This window comes from Sebastes umbrosus, chromosome 7 (genome assembly GCF_015220745.1).
Source record: "Sebastes umbrosus isolate fSebUmb1 chromosome 7, fSebUmb1.pri, whole genome shotgun sequence".
NCBI lineage: Eukaryota > Metazoa > Chordata > Actinopteri > Perciformes > Sebastidae > Sebastes > Sebastes umbrosus.
The window spans coordinates 17447536-17471065 of record NC_051275.1 but is presented as its reverse complement, the minus strand read 5'-3'; the positions used below and the strand labels follow the sequence as shown (position 1 = coordinate 17471065).

Genomic DNA, 23530 nt, shown 5'->3' with positions numbered 1-23530 from the left:
ATAGATTGTTTAGTTAACTTGTATTAACTTTTCTCTTTTCTCTCCCTCTTTGTCGTCAGTGCCCAGCCAGCCTCCTCAGAATGTGCGAGCCATTTCTGTAACCTCAGATGAGGCAGTGATCACGTGGGCTGAACCTCCCAGGATGACGCTGCATGGCGTGTTGAAGGGATACCGTGTCATCTTCTGGGCCGTCTTCCCTGATGGAGGTGTGTTGAGCGTGTCTGTCATCTCACTTTTAGACACCGTGACAAGTAACGGCTTCAGCCCTCGGTCTGAACATCTCTCTGACCTCTTTCAGAATGGGGTGAAATGCAAAACATCACAACCACCAAGGAGCAGGTGGAGCTCAGAGGTCTGGAGAAGTTCACCAACTACAGCATCCAGGTTCTGGCCTACACCCAGGCTGGAGACGGGGTCCGTAGCAACGTCCTGTATATCCAAACCCGCGAAGACTGTGAGTGCACATTTTAGTAGATCTTTCCTCACAGATAAACCAAATAATGAACTGACCTATGTGTCATTTGCTTCGACCACACCTTAGGTGCAGGTCTAAGGGTTTTTGTTCTTGGTTTAGGCTGCGGTGTGGGAGGCAGAGAGCCAGAGGGGGCAGAGGGGCTCTTTGTAAGGCTGAGGTTGCTGATTAAAACCTCTTTGTGCTCTGATGTGCCATTACCAGTGCTAATGAGAATTAAGAAGCCAAAAAGTGTGTGTGAGTGTGTGTGGTTAAGGAGCCTAAGGGTGTGGGTCTGTGCATGTGAATATGCGCAAGTGTTGGGGGGGGGTGTTAAGTGTGTGTGTTTGCATGTGTACAGTGTCTTAGCGTCGGTGTGGGTGTGTGTACACGCGCTATTGTTTGTGTGCAAGTCTAGCTCAGCACCCAGCACAAGGAGAGGGATTAATTCTTTGTGGCTTAGAGAGAATTAATTTTGTGCTTACACTGGCGGGCTGTGGATTACATCCGTATCCGCCTCTCCTCTCCCTCCCTGGGGCCAGGCAGAGGAGGAGGCAGGCGTCTGGAGATGGAGAAAATGAGGGGAAAGAGGGAGCGCATGACGGAGAGAGAGAGAGAGAGAGAGAGATAGAGGAGGGGGGGCAGAGACTCTAAGAAGTGTCATTTCAGAAAAGGCCTTTATTCTCTCTTCCTCACTATATCTCCATTTTATGAGCCGGCCTCGCTGCAATAGCTCTTCAAATATGTGTGCCGTGTTAGTCTTTGAGTGTGTGTGCTTATCAGGGGCAAGCTGAGTGTCTCTTTTGCCCTGATGCGGGTTGACACTGTGTCCAGGGGCAACCTCTTCACATACGTTCACCGCTCTCTGCCTCTCTCGGTCTCTCTGCCTTCCCTTTGGCCTCCGTTGTGTCTGCAGCATATGGAAAAGTGTTTGAAGTGAAATTGTGCAAACAGACAATTCTCAGCCTGCCTTTCTCTGCGTCTGTCTCTGAGACACAAAGACAGCAGACATAAAGCATAGGAGCAAAGAAGACAGATTCATCATTAGTTTATTTTCCATGCTCTCCAAGGGCCCCCCCCCACACACCCTGGGGGCCACATTAATTTTGGTTGGCAATTTGTCGATTTAATGTTTATCACAGTATGTTTAGGCTACTTTAAATTACTGCATGTTGTCTAATTCTCTCAGAATGTTCTAACCTTCTGTTGGTTCCCAACATGGGGGCCCAGACCCCCACTAGGGGTCGCCCAAAGCCTCACAGGGGGTCACAAGGCGTTCTTCATTTTAAGGGGTGTAAGATATACAGTATATCTCAGCATTTCATTCATTTATGTGAAGAAAACTAAATTAAATTGTTATTTTTTTTAAAGATTGGATTATTAGTTAAGATATAAACGAGATAAGAGCACAGTGTAAGACCTGAACACAAGCTATATTCACAGAGCCTTCCTTCTCTGCTAAACAGCCTCGTCCTGCATTAGAAAAGTACGCAGTTAAAACAACCAAAGAGCTAATCGAACAATGGCCAAGCGTCAGGGAGGAGAAAACACTGATATTGTCAGAAAAGAAGCCTATTAAGTATGAATGATTGTTAAACCACGGTACAGAGAATTGTATTAAAAGTCTCTAAAAATAACAGGAAAACTCATCTTTGATGCAATATTCACAGGAAACAATCTGCTCAAAATTCATCCAAAATCTGAATATAATATGAAGTATCCATAAAATGAGTCACTTCGTCAGGGGTCGTTTGTTAACTAAATGATAGAAAAGGGGTCCTTTTAAGGAAAAAGGTTGGGAACCACTGCCCTAGTTCATAATCATCACTGCTACACCAAGAAACAAACACTACATGTTTGACTCTTTCTGTTGATCTTTAAGTAGTGATCATCTTACCCCCCGATGAGAACAAATACATCAAAGTCCCTCATAGATCACCTACTGTAATATGCCATGATAACACTTAAGCATATACTAGAGTTTCCTTATTTTCATTAGCCTGATATTAAGATAAAAAGTAAATGTTTTTTATACAAACAAGTTGCTGGTCAAGTAAGCAATAATGCACATTGAGTTGTCGATATGGCAACATAATACATTAGAGGAGAAGGTTGCTAGGTTGGGTACAGGTGCAGGACAAAAGCAGCAAACTAAGGAAAAATGAGGCAGTGCGCATTAATTAATCTGCCAATCATCTTCTCAATTAATTGTTTTGGTGTGAAATATGCCCTTTACAATCGCCCAAACCCAAAATCGACCTTATCAAATTGCTTGTTTTGTCAAACCAACAGTCCAAAACCCAAATATAGTCAGTTTACTGTCACAGAAAATTAGGAATACCAGCCCAAAGAAACAAAATTTGAGGAGCTGGAACCAGTCAATGTTTGGCATTTTTGTTTAACAATTAGGATTGATAATTAGAAGAAACTGAAGATTAATTTTCTCCTTTAATAATTCCAGGCTAGTCCGCATGCACAATAAATATTGCAAGATAAAGTGGCATTATCACTGTTATACCATCATCATGGAAACAAGATATATATATAGATATATACACATATATATATCTATATATATATAAGAAAGCTTTGTTGTAGCTATATTGTAGACTGATGTATGGATTACCAACAACTTAGTGAACTGAAGTGGGGACACATGGATGTTTTAGGTGGTTGCGTTTTAATAATTAATTAATAATTTAACAGGCAACAACAATAAATCTCCCCAAAAGTCAGGGTACACCTTTAAAGCTATTAATTCTGTTTTCTGTACATGCAGAGAAATATAACTGGTTCAGGCTTTACTCCCATTTATGATTCAGACCCCGGACCCCCAGCTGGCATCAAAACTGTGCCCTCCTCCGCCAGCAGCGTCGTGGTGTCCTGGTTACCCCCTCACAAGCCGAATGGAATCATCCGCAAGTACACCATCTACTGCTCCAGCCCCGGGTCTGGCCAACCGGTGAGTTACAAGAGGGGTGCAGAGAGTTTCAGGATGGAGAAGTGAATGAAAGAGGTGAAAAGGGGTGGGGGGGAAGAGGAGCATCCAAACATGGCTGGTGATGAAGGGGAAATGAGCCTTTATTAATGCAGAATACAGCTTCTGTTATACATTTCATATGATGCTAAGATAAAAGAAAATTGATTTAATTATAACGTTCTGCATGTGTGTTTGTGGATGTGTGTATGTGTGTGTCTCTCAGTGTATGTGTGTGTGTGTGTGTGTGGTCTAGTGCTGCAGTCTCAGCGAGATGTGTGTGTGAAATGAGCTCTCCTCATACCGCAGTGTGTGTGCGTGCAAGCTCACCCTCCAGCCTCATTTGCATATCTGCGTCTCATCACGTTGCCAGGACAACCTCATCTGTTCATCAACGAGGGCAGAAAACAAGCCGACAGCAAACACACACTTGGACTTACGCACAGACACACACACACACACACACACACACAAACACACACTCATAAAAGTATCACACCATGCGTATAGAGGTCCATATATATATGCAACTCGTGTTTTATGAGTGTGAATTCAAAAGCAAGAAATACATCCTGCTTGCACACACACTCTAATGCACCATATAAATGTACCTATCTTGAATGTACATGCACTTTCTCCTTAGTCTCCCTCATTCACAAATCACTCTATCACTCTATCTATCCATCTATCTATCTATCTATCTATCTATCTATCTATCTATCTATCTATCTATCTATCTATCTATCTATCTATCCATCCATCCATCCATCCATCCATCCTCTTTCTCTCTCTGAAGCCCCCATGCAGAGTTCAGGATGATTACTATGTAAATGAGTGCGACTGGAGAGAAGGAAGGAGGGATGGGGGGGTCAGACACACCGCGCGGGGAGTACTTTTGTTCCTCTTTTCATTATCTCTCTCTATCGTTCCCCGGATCACCGCTATCTCCACGCCGGAGGAATATTTTAATATCCGTTACAGCAACACACACTCTGTCACTCCTCCCTCCCTCCCTTCCTCCCAACATCTACCCACCCATTCATCCATCCATCCATCCCTCCGTCCATCCATACCACTGCCTGCAGTGGAGACTATAGAGACAAATGTACAGAGAGGAGAAGAAGAAGACATTGATATACGTTGAGAGAAATGCAGAGAGGATGTAAAACAGAGGAGGGGGGGGAGGTACTGGTGGATAGATGGAGGGAAAAAGCAAGGCCCACACATGACAGGGAAATGTGGAGAGGGGCAGGGAAACGGAGAGAGGGATGAAGAGTGATGGCAGGAGGCGAAGGGAAGGATGGCGCAGTGGGGTAAAGGATAGGCAGAGAGGAAAACACAGAAAAGGACGGAGACAAGAGGAGTGGATGATGAACAGGGAACACAGGGAAGCAATAAAAAGCCCAGTGGATTCCACCATGACGGCCTGCTCATAAATGTGAAAAACAACATGAATACCGGAATCTATTTGCCCAGAATAAACCGTTCTGCAGACAACAACCCAGCAGGCTAGGACAGAGCTCAGCAACACTGCAGTGTCTGTGCAGGTTTCACGGGTCTTCTGCGTTTTACTGACTCTTGAAAACCATTTGACACTCGTATCGCAGTCTTCATTTCACCTGTGCACGAGCGCCTGTCAGTCAGAAATGTAAGTCGGCGTCAAACTGTAGTAAAACATGTGATTTAGAGGGCGGCAGTGAGTGTTAGGTGCCACCTTGCAGCGTGAGTGTGTTTTATTTTTTTTTTCGTATTCTTCTATTCATAGCTGAGACCAGCAGCAAAGTAACAGACAGAGCTGTGTGTGTGTGTGTGTGTGTGTGTGTACCTGGGTGTTGGGATACCTGAGGAGTAGATGAAGAGTAGGAGTTGAGGGAATAAGGGTATAATTGGTGGGTAGGTGAATAGTGACTGGCAGGCAGTAAAAAAATACACTTTCTATGTGTGAGTGTTGAAGGGACAGTGATGCATATATGTCTAGACAGCAGACACATGGCTGGGTTAAACACACTGCAATTACACATCCACCTCCAGGTCATGTATGCCACTGTATGTGTGTGTCAGTTGTGTATTTGTGCTTGCTTGTGTGTCTCCTCTCCTCTCCTCTCCTCTCCTCTCCTCTCCTCTCCTCTCCGTCATTACTGATGCCTGCAGTAGATAGGCCTCATTAGTGTATGACTGTTCGTGATATCTCTGACTGACTCATTTGTCTGTCCCCCATTGTCTTCCTCTGTCTCGTATCTCTGTTTGCCCTCCCTGAGGAGAACAGAGGAGGAGAGGGAGTGGGCTTCACTCCCCTCAATCCAACCCTCTCGCCTCTCTCCTCCAGCTCTTTTGGCCTTATCGTAATATAACATGCCCCCAGACCCCTCTGTACCTTCATGCCCATCCTCCTCTCTCTTCCTGTAGTACTGACTCGAGGAGAAAACACGGGGCTTGGTTCACATTAGAGTGATGTTCACTCGGTCCTTCACATTACGTCCGCCTCTCTAGTAAAGTGACAAAATGATCTCGTCTTTGGCACCCCCCACATTTTACTTTGTGCTCCTCAGCACATATGATACAATGCAGATTTTTTGGGATATGATGGAGAGATAAATGTTACCATAACTCAAAAAGTATATTGTATTTTAGCTTACTAGCAGATGTGTTGATTGATTTGAAATAAAATGTTCCTATAACATTTAAGGCTTTATATAATATCGTGTGACATGTTAAGATGTTTGGAGTGTGCTCAGCTCTGTAGTATAAAACCGAGATTAAACCTTTCCTTTACGCTCTCCCCAGATGCCCAGCGAGTATGAAGCCAATCCAGAGCTGCTGTTCTACAGAATCACCCACCTCAACCACCGGCAGCAGTACCTGATCTGGGCTGCAGCTGTCACCACTGCAGGCCGGGGGAACTTCAGCGACAAGGTCACTGTGGAGCCAGCGTCCAAGGGTGAGTCCCTCAATATAAGTTGAGAAGTTGGATGCCCAGGAAACATGGTTTTGGTCATTTGCAGGTCAAAAGACGTCTAGGAGTGTGCAAAATTTGCCATCTAGGTAACATTTAACCATTGCTTCAACAGTATCTAAAGGGGAAGTGTGCATATTGAACACATCAAAGTCTGTTCACAGGTCTTTGGGAGTGCTATTGTGAAAAAGTTGTATACAACCCTTTGTGTCTCTAGAGGGAGCTGTGTGAAATTACCTCATGTGATGTCACTTGGGTCTGAAGACAACAAGTTTGAAACTGGAAAAAAAAATCTGGGTTTGTGGAATTAGAAAGAAGTGAGCTTACCTCTAAAGTCTGCTCATCATCTCTGCTTGAGGACACATTAGCCTCTATTAGCATAACACATTTGGATCTCTGACCGAACAGTCGGCAGCCAAATTGCAATGTGGGTAATGTAGGCGGCAGGTTTTGACAGCGAGGAGGAATGCGTGGAATAAAAAAGGACGATATTTCTTGTTCTGTTGCATCAATTTAGAATTATCTTTTAACTGTCCATCATGAGTCGACAATGTTATAGAAGTGCGATGATAAATCGATAGTGTACTCCTTTAATTGCCTGTATTGAACCCGATATCACGGCAAAACGTGTAATAGACCCGCCTGTCCACCAGAGGATAGCCCGTCAGTGTCACATTTTGCCTCGCCGAGGCGTGAATATTTCACGCCTGTATGAAGGTGCAGTAGCCTACCAGCAGGGGGCTACAAAACCACTTAGTTAGGTTTAGGAAATAACGTCATTGTTGGCCTTAAATTAAATACGTAAACCCATCACAAACGTCACTAAAAAACACATCACAAACGTCACTAATAAGGTCTCGAACACCGGTGTCCTGGTTGGAAGTCCTGTGTTTGATGGACCCATCCACCTCCTCTCCCACATGCCATAAGCAGTCTTTTTCTAAATTTGTATTCTGTGTCACTAATTCTGAGCTAGAACGGCGTTTTTATTACATGCTTTTGCCTTACACATTTTCATGTCATTCAGACATCTTTGACGCCTTGAAACAAGATTTTCCAACCAAATTTAGCCAAATATTAACCTGGAAAGCTGAAAGGCTTTTCACCTGCAAATCTCCACATCAGTGGTTGTTGGGTGGATGACACCACACACAGTGTCCTCTCTCTCTTAGGAACTGTTACAACACTGATACTGTTAGAGGAGTATTCCTCTTCAAGCCTCTTACTGACAATGCCATGAACTAAAAATACAGTTTTTTAAAAGGATGTTTTGCTCTACATCCCTCGTGGTTCTGTGAATCATGTGAATAATCTCCCTCTTACTCTGTCACTTGCTCTGTATAACTCCTCTGCATATTTTTCAACCTCTCCTCCCGTTTATGTGTTTATGAGCGTGTGCTATTGATTTCAGAGTTCAAAGGGCACCAGATAAACTGGCCTGAATCATGGAAATGATAAGAGGGGGAGGCAGGTCGAGCTGAAAAAAAGAGGAGAGAAAATGACACGACAGGAGCAGAGCTAACTAATACACAAGACAATAGAGAGGCAGAGTGTTTAAGAAAATGAAAAGGGCAGTTAAATCAATAGGCTTTGGATTAAAAGACAGGAAGAATAAGGGAGTACGAATGAATAGAGTGCACTTCCCACCATGTTATCCTTTCCTCTGTCTATTCGTTCCTTTGACTCCTGGGTGCAAAGGTTTGCGAGTGTATGTGTGTGTGTTCCTACGGGTGGGTGCGTCAGCTGATCGGCAGCTGTAAAAGACAGTGTCCTCCAGGCTTGCCCACTCAATACTTCATTCAACCTTAACATAAGTGCACTAGAGCACTTGCATTAAGACGCCAAGCTTGAGAAAGAAAAGGAGACAGAGAGAGCGGGTGGGGGGGGAATGAGAGAATAAAAGGGTTATGTGCCTGAATGGATGGATTTTTTTATATATATATATATATATATCCTCTCTGCTCAATCTTTGTCCTGTCTTATTCATTCTCTGCTGGACAATGTCACATTTAACACAGATTTTCTTTCCCACCAAGTGTGAATCACAGTAAATGCATTGCACCCTCTCTACTAGTAAATCCTGTTTATTGAAAGAATCCCAAATGGAAAACAAATCAATTGCATATCAGCCATCACATTCCTGTATTGATTCAACACATTCTGAAAGCTCTCCAGCATTTGTTTATCGGGTTTGAAAATGGTTTATTTGACAATGGCAAGATTAACCGATTGGTACATATTAATTACGCTATTGCCTTTCTTGTGTGTTAATGCCAATAACTCTAATAGTCTCCATATACCTTTAGTTTTTACATTCCTCTCTTCATCCTCCACCAGCCCCGGCTAAGATCCTGTCATTTGGGGGCACAGTGACCACTCCCTGGATGAAGGAGGTGCGACTGCCCTGTAGCTCAGTAGGAGAACCTACACCTACTATAAAATGGACCAAAGACAGGTGAGAATATTCCCTAGAAATGTTATGTAAAGCTGAGTTTATGGTGCTGCTGTGATACCTGAAGAGTGAATTAGTATTTAAGTATCTTAGAAAAAATGCTGTACAGCTCTCTAACACAGACGCAGATCCTGCTGACCTCATGCTTTTAGACAATTTTGCAGCCTCCTGTTAAGTAACGCTAGAAACAAATCCCTTCTTTCTCTCTCTTCTAGTGAGGACACAGCCATCCCAGTGTCTCTAGATGGACAGCGTCTCATTCTGGCCAATGGGACGCTGGTGCTGCGCTCTGTCAAAGCTGAAGATTCTGGTTACTACACCTGCACGGCCACCAACACGCTGGGCTTTGACACCATCATTGTCAACCTTTTGGTACAAGGTAGGAAAATGGCATTAATATCTGTTTACCATTCAGGCTGTTTTATTTAGTCCACCTAAGTGGCCTCCCTCCACTGGCTTCCTGTGCATTTCAGGATTGGTTTTAAGATTTTATTGCTGTTTTTTAAGGTTTTAAATGGGCTGGCAACTCCTTATCTAGCAGAACTATTGCATCTTCATACTCACACTGAGGCCAACCAATCAGATGCTCCTGGATGTCCCCAGAACTAAACACAAAAACAGTGGTGATCGCGCCTTTGCGCCCCTAAACTGCTCAGACTACAGAAACATTGAAGTCGGTGCTGAAGACCCACCTCCTCTCATTGACGTTTGATTAAGTTGAGCTTGACACCTTGACTTAATCTTCTTCTGTGCTGCACTTTTACTGCTATTATGTGCACATTATGTCTATTGTTCTCCTTTGTTCTTATTGTTGAATGCTTTGTATTCATTTGTATTTTGTGCCTTTTCAGCACTTTGGTCAACCGTGGTTGTTTTTAAATGTGCTTTACAAATAAAGTTTGACATGACTAATACCTAATATCTAATATTTTAGTACTATTGAGCTGTTAACTCTTTGTGTCTGTTCTTCCTCAGTCCCTCCAGACCAGCCTCGTCTGACCGTCTCCACCACCTCCACCTCCTCCATCACTCTGGCCTGGATACCAGGAGACAACGGAGGCAGCTCTATCAGAGGTACGCGGCCAAAGCTGTCTTTCTGTATACTTGCATCTCGTTCTTCTTGTCTATTACCAATGTGTCTAGAGGTTAGCAGAGTTTCGCTTGAGGTCATCAAGTTTATACATAAAATGTGAATGAATGAAAAAGATTTCCCTTTGACCTCTGATCTTAGTTTACCCTCTGTCTGTCTTTTCTTTCTCTTTCATCTGGCACATTGTTAGTGTGCATACTACTGATCTATTAGTTTATTGATTGGCTTTCTGGTTTTATGTTTCTCTGTTATCTATGTGTCTGTTTGATTATCTGATTGTTGGTGATTCCTGTGTGAAGATGGGCATGGTGTGTGTGATGCAAATGTGGTTTCAAGCCTTTTTTTCTTTGTTCATGCTGTTTGTCAGTATGAGGGTGTTCCAGGGTCATCTGTCTGACTCCTTGTTGTTCTTTATACCTATATGAAACTATAAAGCAAGTGGCTTAAGAAAGACTTGGTGTCCCACATGTCGTTACTGCAGAAATGGCTGTAAAAACTGTTTTTTTAACCATTAGGTCAAGTATATTTTAAAGCCGCCAAAAGCCATAACAATATCATATTTTTGTGTTATTCATATGGATTAGCATACTGCCAGGAGGACCCAGAGAAAGCATGCATTACAAGCATGCAAGTACGAAGTAATGTAATGAGTTTGGTGTGCAGTTTTGTAGTCAAATAATGATGGTCCACCAAGCAGTATTGGCATACATCAACCAGTGTCTCATACATCAGTGACGCCTATCTGTATATCTTGTAAGTATACCAGAAAATGCCTCGTCTGTCTGTGAAGCCATCTGCACAGTGTCAGCAATCCCCATCATGCATCTATTTTGCATCACTGCTGCAGTGTCTTCTGCAGATTATTCCTTTATAGAACAAAACATGTATGCATGTTTTCATAAAAAAAAATTCCAGCTGGTTATGAGGCCTTTTTGCAGCTTGTGTAAAAAAGAAAAGAAGTGCAGTGAGAACTGAAGTTATGTTCTAATCTGTTCTACAATAGCTTGTTATTGTGCTGTTCTTGATTGTTCTCTCTGCTATGTTCTGTGACAGACAGAGGGTGACTATAAAACTTCAGAACAAACACTGCAGGATCTGCACATGTTAACCCTTCTAATGTTTTGGACTTTATCGCACCATCTGTTAGAGAGAGACGGAGCAAAAAAACGATGGTACAAAGAGTACAAAGAACCACAGAGAGGGAGACATTTACAGTACATATACATAATTATATACGGACAGAAGGAAAGACGGACGGAGATGGAGGATTAGATGTAAAGTGTCTCAGAGCAGCAGGGAGTTGGCTCTCCAAGGCAGCTGATTATAAAAACAGTCACCACATTGCATACCCTCATTTGCATAGATGCTCAGTCAGCGCCATCCCAGTGTTGGGGTTTGTAGGTAACTAATGGCGGCGTAGACAGAGAACAGCTAAACCTTCCTCCAATCAGGGCCGATCTGGGCAAGAGAAGTGCGGTGTGACACTGCCATCTAGTGAACAGTAGAGGTACCAAATGTCAAAAGTTTAGAAGGGTTGGTGCAAAATTTGTTCTTCATCTTAACTGTTAAAGAAAAAGAAGAGAGTTATGTAATAAAGAAAGAAAATAATAATGATTTTGTGTGTGTGCAGGTTTTGTGCTGCAGTACTCTGTAGACAACACAGAGGAATGGAAAGATGTTTTCATCAGTTCCAGTGAGCGCTCCTTTAAACTGGACAACCTGCGCTGTGGCACCTGGTATAAAGTGAAGCTGGCTGCAAAGAACAGCGTTGGAGCCGGACGCATCAGTGAGATCATCGAGGCAAAGACCCACGGGCGAGGTGAGGAGCTTGGAAAGGAGGATGAATGAAATTAGTGTGGGTAGATAAAGGTGAAAAGTATATACTGTGTAAAATAACACATTTTCACAAAGGAGAAGCGGATATCACCATTGTATGGCGGAACAGGTGTTGAGCAATAACGTACAGTAAGAATGGCAAGTTTTACAGACTTGAACTAAAAATAGGCCGCATGTGAGATGTCTCTGTGCTGCAGTCAACAATGAAGCTTAAAATAGCATTCTTCCAACAATATTAAGAACATTATAACCCATAAAAACTTATACTGTAAAATCCTTCATCCTTGATCCTTCATATCAACACAGAACAGACTTTTGAAATTGTAGATACAAAATGTTTCTTGTCTTTACCTAAAAGATCAAACTCTTTTTTTTTTTGTGCATCATGCTTTATACTCAGTAGTGGATAAAGGATTTTTTTTAACAGTTAGTGTATAGCTCTGGGACTTTGCACATGTTTCACTTTGATAAAACTTACTTAAAGGAACAGTGTGTAGCATTTCTGGGGATCTATTAGCAGAAATGGAATATAACATTCATAACTATGTTTTCATTACTTTATAATCACCTGAAACTAAGATTAAGACTAAGTTTTTGGATTCGGCAGTTCATGTTACCACAGTCTTGGAAAGGGAGAAGTGAACAGAGGTGTACACAGTGTGGTTGCAATCTGCAGTGTGGTTGCAATCTGCAACCACACTGCTAGATGTCGCCAAATCCTACATACTGTTCCTTTAAGTATAGTCATTCACATTTACCTTATCAACAATCTCAACATTTGAATGACAAAACCTAATCATAAAAACAGCATGTGTCATATCACAGGTGGTTATTATTGTATTGTATATTGATGAATATAATTAAATGATATTTAATAAACACCTACTCTAGCAGTTACACATACTGTATGCACATTGATAAGTTACCAAGAAAGACATTTGTATTGTTGAATCACATAGGTCTGCTTATGATGTCTTATGTTCACCAATTGCTTGTTACATGGCACAATATATATCATGATTTTGCTTCTTTTACAGAACCCATGTTCAACAAGGATCAGCCGGTCTTCACCCACATTAACTCCAGTCACGCCCGCCTCAACCTGCAGGGCTGGGCCAGCGGAGGCTGTCCAATCAGCGCCGTCACACTAGAGTTTAGACCAAAACGTGAGTCACTGCTTTTTTAAATTTGCAATAGCATTTCAATAGAAGGTGCAACAAATCAAAAAGGAAAAGTTTGCATGTGAAACAAAGAAATGTAGTGTTTGTATTGAGGTAACTTTCCATCTTTTAATGGAAACCAATAAGGAAAGAACTCAACATTGGTACTGTATGTGTACCAGGGTTATTATAGTAAAGTAAAACTGAATCAAAAATGAAAATAAGCGGTGAAAAATATTTTTAGTAAACTAAATTAAATTAAAAAAATTATATCCTCTAAGAAAAACTAAAACTAAATTGAGACAACACTGCCAGGTTAAAAAAGAAAATTAAAATAAAATAAAAATGAATGTAAATTAATTTCAGTTTGAGTTTTTTTGCTATAATATATCACTCCCAAAAAAAGGAGACAGCATGAATTTCCATCAACTCTCAAGACATTGAACGACAGAAATTGAACAAACTTGACATTCCAGGAGATGGTGCTATGCTGCAATTTCTTCACATCGGACACTAAAGTAGCATGACGATTAAACATTAAACATTATGGCTGTTCCTACACAGTCCTCCAACCATGTATTTTGTATGTATATGTAGCTACATACTTCTGAGACATTATACTTGGCCCTAACAAAAACAAACTAAAACGACTGTAAAACTAAAAATTAAATATATAAAACTAAACCTTTCTGAAAAACTGAAACTAAACTAAAACTACCAAACACACTCTGAAGACTAACTAAAACTAAACTAAAATTAAATCAAAAAGTCAAAACTAAAATAAAATAAATAATAATTCGGAATTCAAAACTATTATAACCTTTACGCCTTTACCTTGATGCAGTTACATGGGCGTGGCAGAATGTACGTACCAACGCCACCACAGATGTGTTCCTGGCAGAGCTGCGTGAGGCCACCTGGTATGAGTTGAAGATGAAAGCTTGTAACAGCGCTGGCTGTGGCAACCAGAGCTCCGAGTTTGCAACACTGGACTATGATGGCAGTGAGTAGAAGACACTCTTCGTTTGGCCATTTGGATGAATGATAATGTCTGCTACTTTATTAAGGAAGTCACTACACTGGATACCTTAAAATATTGTCGTGAAAGGGCAGTAACTAATCTCCGCTCTCCCTGTGTGCAGGCACAATTCCACCAATCAAATCCCCCCTGGAAAAGAACGACGATGTCAAGAAGCTGTTTTCGATTGGCTGTCCCGTGATCTTGGTCACGTTGGGTGTTGCGCTGCTCTTCATCATTCGCAAGAAACGCAAAGAAAAGAGGCTGAAGAGACTAAGAGGTGAGAGGAGTGGTAGAAAGGAATTGGCAAGAACAACAAAGCCGACTTCACAGAGAATCTTTGAATGAAGTCTCGAGAGTTGCATTTATTTTAAAAGATTGATTTGTGTGTCAGGAATAAATAATTTGTTATGTTCTCCGCTCTCTCTAGATGCCAAAAGCCTGGCAGAGATGCTGATCAGGTAAGACCGCTATTTCCGAGTCCCTTCACAAAATCTGAAATATAATTTAGTGCAACTCAAAATTCATTTTACAATTTTTTTTTCCAACCCGCAAATGTTTGTGTGTGTGCTCGTCTTGTATCTCTGAATTAGTAAAAACAACCGCAGCTTTGACACCCCAGTGAAGGGACCTCCTCAGGGCCCACGGTTACACATCGACATCCCCAGAGTGCAGCTGTTAATCGAGGACAAAGAAGGCATCAAGCAAATCGGTGAGAGGAAGAGAGGGCGACAGAGGGAGTTGTGTGTGTGTTTACGTGTCTGTGCATGAACGTTGGATCAAATGATCTTTATGTCAAATGTATCATAAAAATTTGGAGGCATTGGACTTACAGTTGACAGTTTTTTTTTAATCTGCAATATACGCTTTTCTGAAATATTCATTCTGTCTCTCTTATAGGTGAAGACAAAGCCACCATCCCTGTGACAGACACAGAGTTCAACCAAACTGGAAACCCTCAGAGCTTCTGCACAGGTGTGTCCGTCCATCACCCGGCCCTCATCCAGAACACCGGCCCTTTGATTGACATGTCAGACATCAGACCAGGAACCAGTAAGTGCTTTCGTTCCTCACTGTCCATTTTATCAGTAAAAGCTTAAAGTAGGGTTGCAACTTATGATTATTTTCATTGATGATTAAAGCTGCAGTGGGTAAAAAAGCAAATATGAAGCAAATATTATTAAAAAAAGTTATTTTTATAAAACGGTCACCATATCCTGACAGCAGTGAGACAGGTAATCTGAATAAAATCATGTGCATCTGTGTCCTCCGGTGTCCTCTGGTGCTCCTAATGGCATCTGCAGGATTTCACAGACCGGAGGAAAACAACCAATCAGAGCTGAGCTGGAGCCTTACCGTCCAGCTTCCGTCTATGAGAGCTACGAGTCAATCACTCGCGAACTCCGACTAAACGGTCAAACTGGGCAGCACTGATCAAATACGAATCAATATTCTGTTAATGTAATTCCTATTTCTCGCATAAAATGTTTTCAGAATCATCTTGTAGTGTACTGTTTAGCTGTAAAATGAGGAAGTTTGTGATCCGGCAGTCATGTCTACTGAGGAAATACCAAGCACCGCCCACCAGCCGGAGCACAGCCAATAGGAACGCTCTCTCTCTGAAATTACCTGTGATTGGTCAAAGTCTCCTGTCACACACTAGATTTTTTAAAACCTGAAAACAGAGCCATGAGGAGGTGCAGAAGTCTAGTTATCTCCCAGAACACTTGAATTACAATATACTGAAAGGTAATGATAGAATCTTTGCCCAATGATGCCAAAAAAAAATTGCCTAGTGGAGCTTTAATCTGTCGATTATTTTCTCGATTAATCGATTAGTTGTTTGGTCTATGAAATGTCAGAAAATGGATGTCGATCAGTGTTTCCCAAAGCCCAAGATGACGTCCTCAAATGTCTTCTTTTGTCCACAACTCAAAGATATTCAGTTTACTGTCATAGATGAGTAAATAAACCAGAAAATATTCACATTTAAGAAACTGGAATGAGAGAATTTTGACTTTTTTTTTCTTAAAAAAAGTACTCAAACCAACTAATTGATTTTCAAAATAGTTGGCAATTAATTTAATATTTGACAACTCATCGATTAATCGTTGCAGCTCTAGCTCTGTAGCCTCGAATGTGAAGAGAAGACCTTTGTTTTTAAAATGCATATTAATTTTTCTGGCCTTAAACAGCCTCTGTGCATATACACATCCGTCTTATTGCCTCATCTATTTCCCACCAGACCCAGTGTCGAGGAAGAGTGTTAAGTCGGCCCACAGCATCAGGAACCGCTACTCCAGTCAGTGGACTCTGACCAAGTGCCAGGCCTCTACGCCAGCCCGCACTCTCACCTCAGATTGGCGCACAGTTGGCTCCCAGCATGGCATCACTGTCACAGAGAGTGACAGCTACAGTGCCAGCCTCTCACAGGACACAGGTTGGCACATTGGTGAAATGACACTTACAGCCATTAGCATGCACATATGAAGAAGGCTATTTTTCTAATGTGGAGGAGAATGTGGTTTTGCAGTGCTGCTACACCTCAAAAAAGCATTTGTAAAAAACTGTGTCTAACTGCATTTCCGTTCTCTTTCCTAGATAAGGGTCGCAACAGCATGGTGTCGACAGAGAGCGCCTCCTCAACCTACGAGGAGTTGGCAAGAGCGTATGAGCATGCCAAGCTAGAGGAGCACCTGCAGCATGCCAAGTTTGAGATTACTGAGTGCTTTATCTCTGACAGCTCATCTGACCAGATGACCACAGGTACCAATGACAATGCAGACAGCATGACGTCCATGAGCACACCCTCAGAGCCCGGTATCTGCCGTTTCACTGCCTCGCCACCCAAACCCCAGGACTATGATCGTGGCAAGAATGTAGCTGTGCCCATTCCACACCGCGCCAAGAGTGAGTGGTTGTTGCAAAGCATGACATTTATTTTATTTTTTTAAGAATTACTTTTCACGTGACATTTTAAATTTAAATTGGCTTTAAATATAAAAAAGTAAATGTGTACTATGAATTTGATTTGGTGTCAGAACAGCAAAATGACAAAATAACACAGCAATAAAATAGAAAAATAACTAGAGAGCTGAAGAACAGAGATTCAAAAAGCGTAGTAAAACAACTGTAGATACAATTTTACATTATACAACAATATAAAAAATACACATAATATATACAACTAGGTTTAGAGGGGAAGTAAGGTTCTGTCTGGTGGATCATGTGTACATATAGTGCAAAAATACCTGTAATGTTGCCAGATAAGTCCAGTGCAATCAGCTTTTTAGATAAATGCATAGTTTCATAGCATGCAACACTGATTATTATCCATAGCCGTTGACTTTTGCTGGTTTTAGCACATTAAATGTAACTTTTCCCCTCCAGGTGACTACTGCAACTTACCCCTCTACATGAAGTCAGATCCCTTCTTCCGAAAGCAGTCGGAGCATCACGACCCATGTCCAGTGGTTCCACCACGTGAAGCCTCTATTCGTGGCCTGGCTCAGCGGGCGTACCACACCCAGGGCCGCCATGTGACTATGGACTCTGCAAAGCAGCAGGCCCTATCCATGGGCCACTCTGGCCTGTCCAACCTCACTTCCTCTGGAGGAGCGACAGGAGGCTGTGGCGGAGGTAGTGGAGGGGCGTCTGCTAGCTCTAGCAGCTCCACGCTTCCCCAGAGGACTCTCACCATGCCAGGCTCCTCTGCCTCAGTGGCCCAGAGTGCAGCGGCAGCCGCGGCCGCTACCGCTGCAGCCGCCGCAGCATCATCCTCCGGTGCCACGGGAGGGACTCCCGGAGGTGCCTCCTCATCCTCCTCCAAGATGGGAGGATCCAGAGACTCTCTCCTGGAGAGCAGCTCCTCGGGCTTAGGCAGACTGCAGAAGCAGAGGGATGGAGGGGCGGGGGCCTACTCCAAGTCGTACACACTGGTGTAGCCTGCCATCACCGCGGCCTGTCACTGTAACTCTTACTAGAATGCTGGTGAAGCCAGCGCTTGCCTGGAGCCTCTATGGAAAAGTGGGGTGAGGAACATACACATGCACAGCTGACCCGTCAGTGCCTGCGCTGTGCCAGGCTGCAGGGGGCTGGTTGGGTTCCCATTGACACTACTGTATGAAGGGGTCAGAGTTGGGTCTCCACAGCACAGGGGTTTGCCTTTCTTTCTGCCTGATTGCTTTCTATTATTCTTGTGTCATCTTTCTCTATCCCTAATTTCATCACCCTGGAAATCACTTGCCAAAACATTAATGATTTATCTGTTCACCTCATATTTTCATTTTTCTGGTAAAGACACAGTACTTATGCACAAAATGCTTTCCACGTGCACTGTCTTTGTTTTCTGGATCAAGACAGTCGTAGAATGAACCAGGTTGCTTGAGTTTTTTGAGGTTTTTAGGTTTTTAAAATATGTTACTTTTCTGTTCTCTGATGGAAGAAGAGCTCATATCACAGCATTGTGCCATGGCAGGATGCGCTTACTGTATGCATAAACCACCAGCCTTGGTGTTACACTGGCTCTGAGAGGTTGTTACTCCATCATGGATTCACACATTAGAGGCAGTGGAAAGGACTGTCGTCTCAAAAACAGTTTTTGAGATGCGGAGAATTTTCTTATACATGCAATGGATGACGCAGCATAGCGGTCTTAATTGATGCTTTTATAAACAGACTCAAAGCAGAGGAGATAAAAAAAAAAAAAAAGTCAAGCATCAAGTGAAATGAATCCAAACCTTTTTTCCCCCCCTCCATCAGTTTTCTGTTTATTTTCTGATGATGAAAATATAATCTCATGTGCACTAAGAAAAAGTCAGAATGGATCCAAGTAACAGAAACCTTCACAAGCCTGCGTGTGTGTGCGTGTGGGTGTATATGTGTAAATATATATATGTATACATGTGGCAGGCACACACCAACAGTGGACCTTTTTAAAAATCAATCTGTATGCTGACCTCTCGGGCAGACGTCTGTGTCAAAACTGAAACCCCCCCCACCCACTGTTCATTTTGTACCTGTGAAAGGGGATCCGGGGACAGTAACGATGATGATGCTGACACTATGATCCTAATTTGGTCCAGCGTTTTGTTAAGAGTGATTGGCAGCATTGCTTAGGAAATGATACTGAAGAGGAAGTGGGTTCAAAAGAGAGCAATTACAGATTCTCTCTTTCTCTTCCTCAGAACAAAGAAGGAAGAGACCCTTTTATGATTCATCATGACATTTTTCTTTAACTCATTTTACCTGTATCCACTTTCTCCCCTTTTCCGTCCTTCCCCACCTTCATTCCTACCCACCCAGTCCCCCATCATATCCATACAGTGTCACTGTGACCTACTGCTAGCATACCGGCTGGTTAACAAGACAGACAGACTGAGAGAAGAGGTCTAATATGCACAGACAGGCAGCAATGCTACTTGACGTTCAATGACAACTTGAATGGAGAGACAAGTTGCAAACATACAGCAAAATTTATCGAGATGTATACAAAAAAAATCATATGTAATGAAGTGATCTTGAATTTATGAACAGACGACGACTGAGATTATAGACGGAGAGATCAAGTGTTGATAGAATTTGTGGTTGTGTTAGGGAAACGGGAAGAGGGGGGTTACATAGCAGAGAGAAATAAGTGGTCTTCAAAACTTAAAGATGTGTTTTCAAGTCCCTCCACCTCACTGAAACTTATTTTAGCTTTATGCATGGTACTGTATCTGCTAACTTTAAGTTTATTTTTGTTTTTTCCCATTTCTTCTCCCAAAGCTTAAATCCCATAACAAAGATCGTTCCAAAAAAAGAGTTGCTCCAAATGTTTTGCAAATGGTAAAACGTAACATCAGGGCTCTCGCAATAGAAAAAAGATATGATATATGTTTGTTTTCAAAAGTATGTACATATATATTTCTATTCAAATATATAGCAAATATATGAATATTGAAAAAAAAGCAGAGAAATATAAAAAAGCCGTTCTAATTGAAAATATATATAAAAGATCACAAGACAATCGCTCAGAGTGAAAAACTGCAAGAAGGAAGGAAGGAAGGAAGGAAGGAAGAAAAAGACGAGGGAGGCTTAAACGGGTAGCACAACCATGGACGGGAGATCTTGGAGAGAAAGGAAGTGGTGTGAAAGAAAGTTAAATGGTGAAACTGAGGTTTGAGGAATGATACAATGACCCCCTTGTGATTTTGTAAATGTTCCAGCTGCAGCGCCTAGCTGTGCAGCAGGTAGCAAGCTGAGAGGACAAGCACAGTAAAGTCAAATTATAGTGTGAGATTGTGTCGCTGGTTAACTGTGGTCTATGGCTCAGTGCAGAAAGTGTGGTGTTGAAAAAGAAAATAAGGACAGCCTATACAGTAAGTGAGCCTATTGTAATATGTTGTATTGTACCTTCCAAAGGTGTGTTCACAAACTCAAATGCCATTACCTGACTTTAATTAATGAAGACGAACAGACCGAAAAAGTATTTCTGTTTCTTATCTGTGTCATAGTGAGTCCTCCCCGAACTCCAGGACTGCAGACCAATAAACATACCACACAGTAACATTAATAACTGCTCATATATGTATTAATGCTCCCTTTAATTTTAAAACTAGACAGGAGAGAAATTAATTTAGCTTTTATGCCTTTCATTTTGGCCTTTATGTTTCAAGTTGTGCAAATACTTGTTTCCAGGGAAACAAGAGTTTGGGAATGGGGCAGGCCTGTTTTAGCAACCAAAACCAGAAGCTTCCTTACTCCAGTTGTATGGATATTGGATGGAGTGGTGAAACAAACTCCCGTCCAACCTGCTTTTCCCCCCCAATTCTTCAGTGAAGTTGCCTCCACTGTAAAACACTGATCTACTGTCAGTTTGCTCAAAGTATATGTGTTGTATATCGTTACGGAAAAATTACACTCTGATACTTTTACACTGTTACTGAGAATGTCAGCAATCTCTACAGATGTTAAAAAATAATAGTACATTATGGGAAATAGGCTTATTGGCTCTGAGTTAGATAAAAAAATATTACATACTGTACAAAAACCAAAGTGTAAAAATGACAAAACCTCTGTAAAACCACAACTTCTCGGCCGTGAGAAGTCAGGTAACAAGCGCAGACTTGACATTTTTACACTTTTTTGTATGGATTAAACAAACGAAATATAAGGTGCTAATTAGTGAGCGTTTGTGGTGCTAGTAGGTGGATCTTGTTACCTTTTAACAGAGCCAGGCTAGCTGTTTCAATTTTCAATAAGCGTATTTCCCAAAATGTCAATCTATACCTTTAATGTGTTACAGGAGTAATATATATATTTTCTTTTATTCAATTACTACTATAAGTACTATAGAAATATTTTGGTGAGCAATCTTGATTCTGGACTTTTTTGTCCTCCTATGAGTATGAAATAGTTTTTAGGTCCAAATAAATAATTCCAGATGTTGATCCTTTTTCGGTTTAGTGTTAAAAAAAAAAGTGCTGCTGAAATGACGGCTTGTTATTGAGTTAAAAACTAAAGTTGGCAGCACCCTGTCTTATATTTGGCAAGATATCTGCAATATTTCAATGAGTGATTTAGGGTGGATTTTTCCTTAAAATACAACAACATACTTTTCAAACTGACGGAGTCTGTGTTCATGAGGCCAACTTCAGTGTGCTACTTCCCCAACCTTTTCCCACATCTGCTCAACCAATCAGATCTTCCCCTCTCACTGTACCCCTTGCCCACCTATACAACATTATTTCTACTCCATAATAGAAGACTTGTGTACATAGGAAAGTGTTTTGTATAAATGAGTACTATTTTCGACATCTTCACTAGAAACCAGGGCACAATGTAAACTTTGAACTGAAGTTATTGTAATGAAACAGAAGAGGACTTAATGAAAAACTATAGAATTATACAGACACTGCTTTATCTTGATTTATGGACCAGTTGAAACATGTCAGAGTGGACCATGCATAGTTAACAATATTTATTTCTTCTTTTACAGGACATTTGGTTGCATTGTCTCCTTTTTTATTTTTATTTTATTTTAAATGTTTTTTTTCTGATTTATTTTTATTTTGTCACAGGTCGCTTGATTTAGAGTTTGCTTTTTTTTTTCAATTCCACATTTTGGGGGGAGGACAGCAGCATTGCATGTTCTGAAAATTTTGCTGGTTATTAAAAGAAAAATGGAAACGGTGAATTGAACAATTTAAAAAGGGGGGTTAATTAAAACATTTTAAAAATGCAGAGGTTGTTCCTTAAACTTTTATGGGGAAACGTTGCTTCAATTTGCAATTGCTTGTGTTTAACTCTACATTTTCTTTTCTATGAAAACAAACAAAAACAGAAAAAGAGTACTCAACACCTTGTGCAATAAAGCTATCTTTTTATGAACTGCGTTTATATTATTCATTCTTTTTTAACCGTGTAGCATTTGAGGTAAAGTGCTTTCTCTATTATCAAATTTTTACTCTAATCGAAACAGACTAGGGGGCTTGTTTGGCGTTTGACTCATTTGTCTCTTTGGCAACCAACTGATAAGATCCACAGACCTCACTGTGAACAGATTTTATTGGGACTGTTTCTTCAGGCAGAAAGCAGTTCAAATGAAAAATGTTTACAGTGATGTCTGTGAATTTCAGAGTAATGAGATACTGATTCTCCATCAATCCATCCATTTACTTCCGCTTATCTGCGGTCGGGTTGTGGGGGCAGTAGGCTGAGCAGGGAATTCAAGACGTTCTTCTCCCCAGCAACGTTTTCAAGCTCTTCCTGGGGGACCCAGAAGCATTCCCAAGCCAGACGAGCTATATAATCTCTCCAGAGTGTTCTGGGTCTACCTCTGGGCCTCTAACCAGTTAGACATGCCCGGAGAACCTCTAAAGGGATGCATCCCTGATCAGATGCTCAAACCATGTCAGCTGGCCCCTTTCGACGTGAAGGAGCAGCGGCTCTACTCTGAGCTTCCTCTGGATGTCTGAGCTCCTCACCCGGCCAGCCACCCTACGAAGAAAGCTCATTTCAGCCACTTGTATCCGTGTCTCATTCTTTTGCTCATGACCATAGGTGAGGGTTGGAACGTAGATGGACCGGTAAATCGAGAGTTTTGCCTTCCTGCTCAGCTCCCTCTTCACCACAGCGGTCCAGTACAACGCCTGCACGACTGCCGACACCGCACCGAAACGCCTGTCCATCTCCCGTTCCATTTTACCCTCACTCATGAACAAGACCCCGAGACCCCTGAACTCCCTCGTTTGGGGCAAAGACCCCGAGGGTGCAATCCACCATTTCCAGGCTGAACACCACGGCCTCAGACTTGGAGGTATTGACTCTCAACCCAACCGCTTCACACTCTGCTGCAAACCGCCCCAATGCGTGCTGAAGGTCACGGTCTGATGGAGCCAAAAGAACCACATCATCTGCAATTCGGATGTCCCCAAACCAGACTCTCTCCTCCACCAGCTGCGCATTGAGATCCTATCCAAGAAAATCACAAACTGCATTGGTGACGGGAGACAACCCTGGCGGAGGCCAACACCCATCAGAAACGTGTTTGACTTTGTGCCGAGTATTCGGTCACAGCGCTTACTTTGGTTATACAAGGACCTGATGGCTTG

At 42.0% G+C, this 23530-nt stretch overlaps 1 protein-coding gene across 2 annotated transcripts in view; it reads left to right on the top strand.

Annotated features, from left to right (window-relative positions):
* LOC119491224 (Down syndrome cell adhesion molecule-like protein 1 homolog) overlaps window positions 1–22307 on the top strand; it is a 118523-nt gene extending 96216 nt beyond the window's left edge. For both annotated transcript variants that reach the window (XM_037775007.1, XM_037775006.1), the window contains exons 19-35: window positions 60–206; window positions 299–454; window positions 3274–3413; window positions 6213–6366; window positions 8719–8836; window positions 9049–9212; window positions 9809–9907; window positions 11554–11742; window positions 12797–12925; window positions 13764–13922; window positions 14062–14217; window positions 14368–14398; window positions 14531–14649; window positions 14838–14990; window positions 16183–16377; window positions 16539–16847; window positions 17328–22307. In XM_037775007.1, the coding sequence (XP_037630935.1) occupies window positions 60–206; window positions 299–454; window positions 3274–3413; window positions 6213–6366; window positions 8719–8836; window positions 9049–9212; window positions 9809–9907; window positions 11554–11742; window positions 12797–12925; window positions 13764–13922; window positions 14062–14217; window positions 14368–14398; window positions 14531–14649; window positions 14838–14990; window positions 16183–16377; window positions 16539–16847; window positions 17328–17881 (2972 nt within the window). In that variant the 3' untranslated portion in view covers window positions 17882–22307. The remainder of the gene's footprint in view (window positions 1–59; window positions 207–298; window positions 455–3273; window positions 3414–6212; window positions 6367–8718; window positions 8837–9048; window positions 9213–9808; window positions 9908–11553; window positions 11743–12796; window positions 12926–13763; window positions 13923–14061; window positions 14218–14367; window positions 14399–14530; window positions 14650–14837; window positions 14991–16182; window positions 16378–16538; window positions 16848–17327) is intronic.
* The last annotated feature ends 1223 nt before the right edge of the window (window positions 22308–23530 follow it).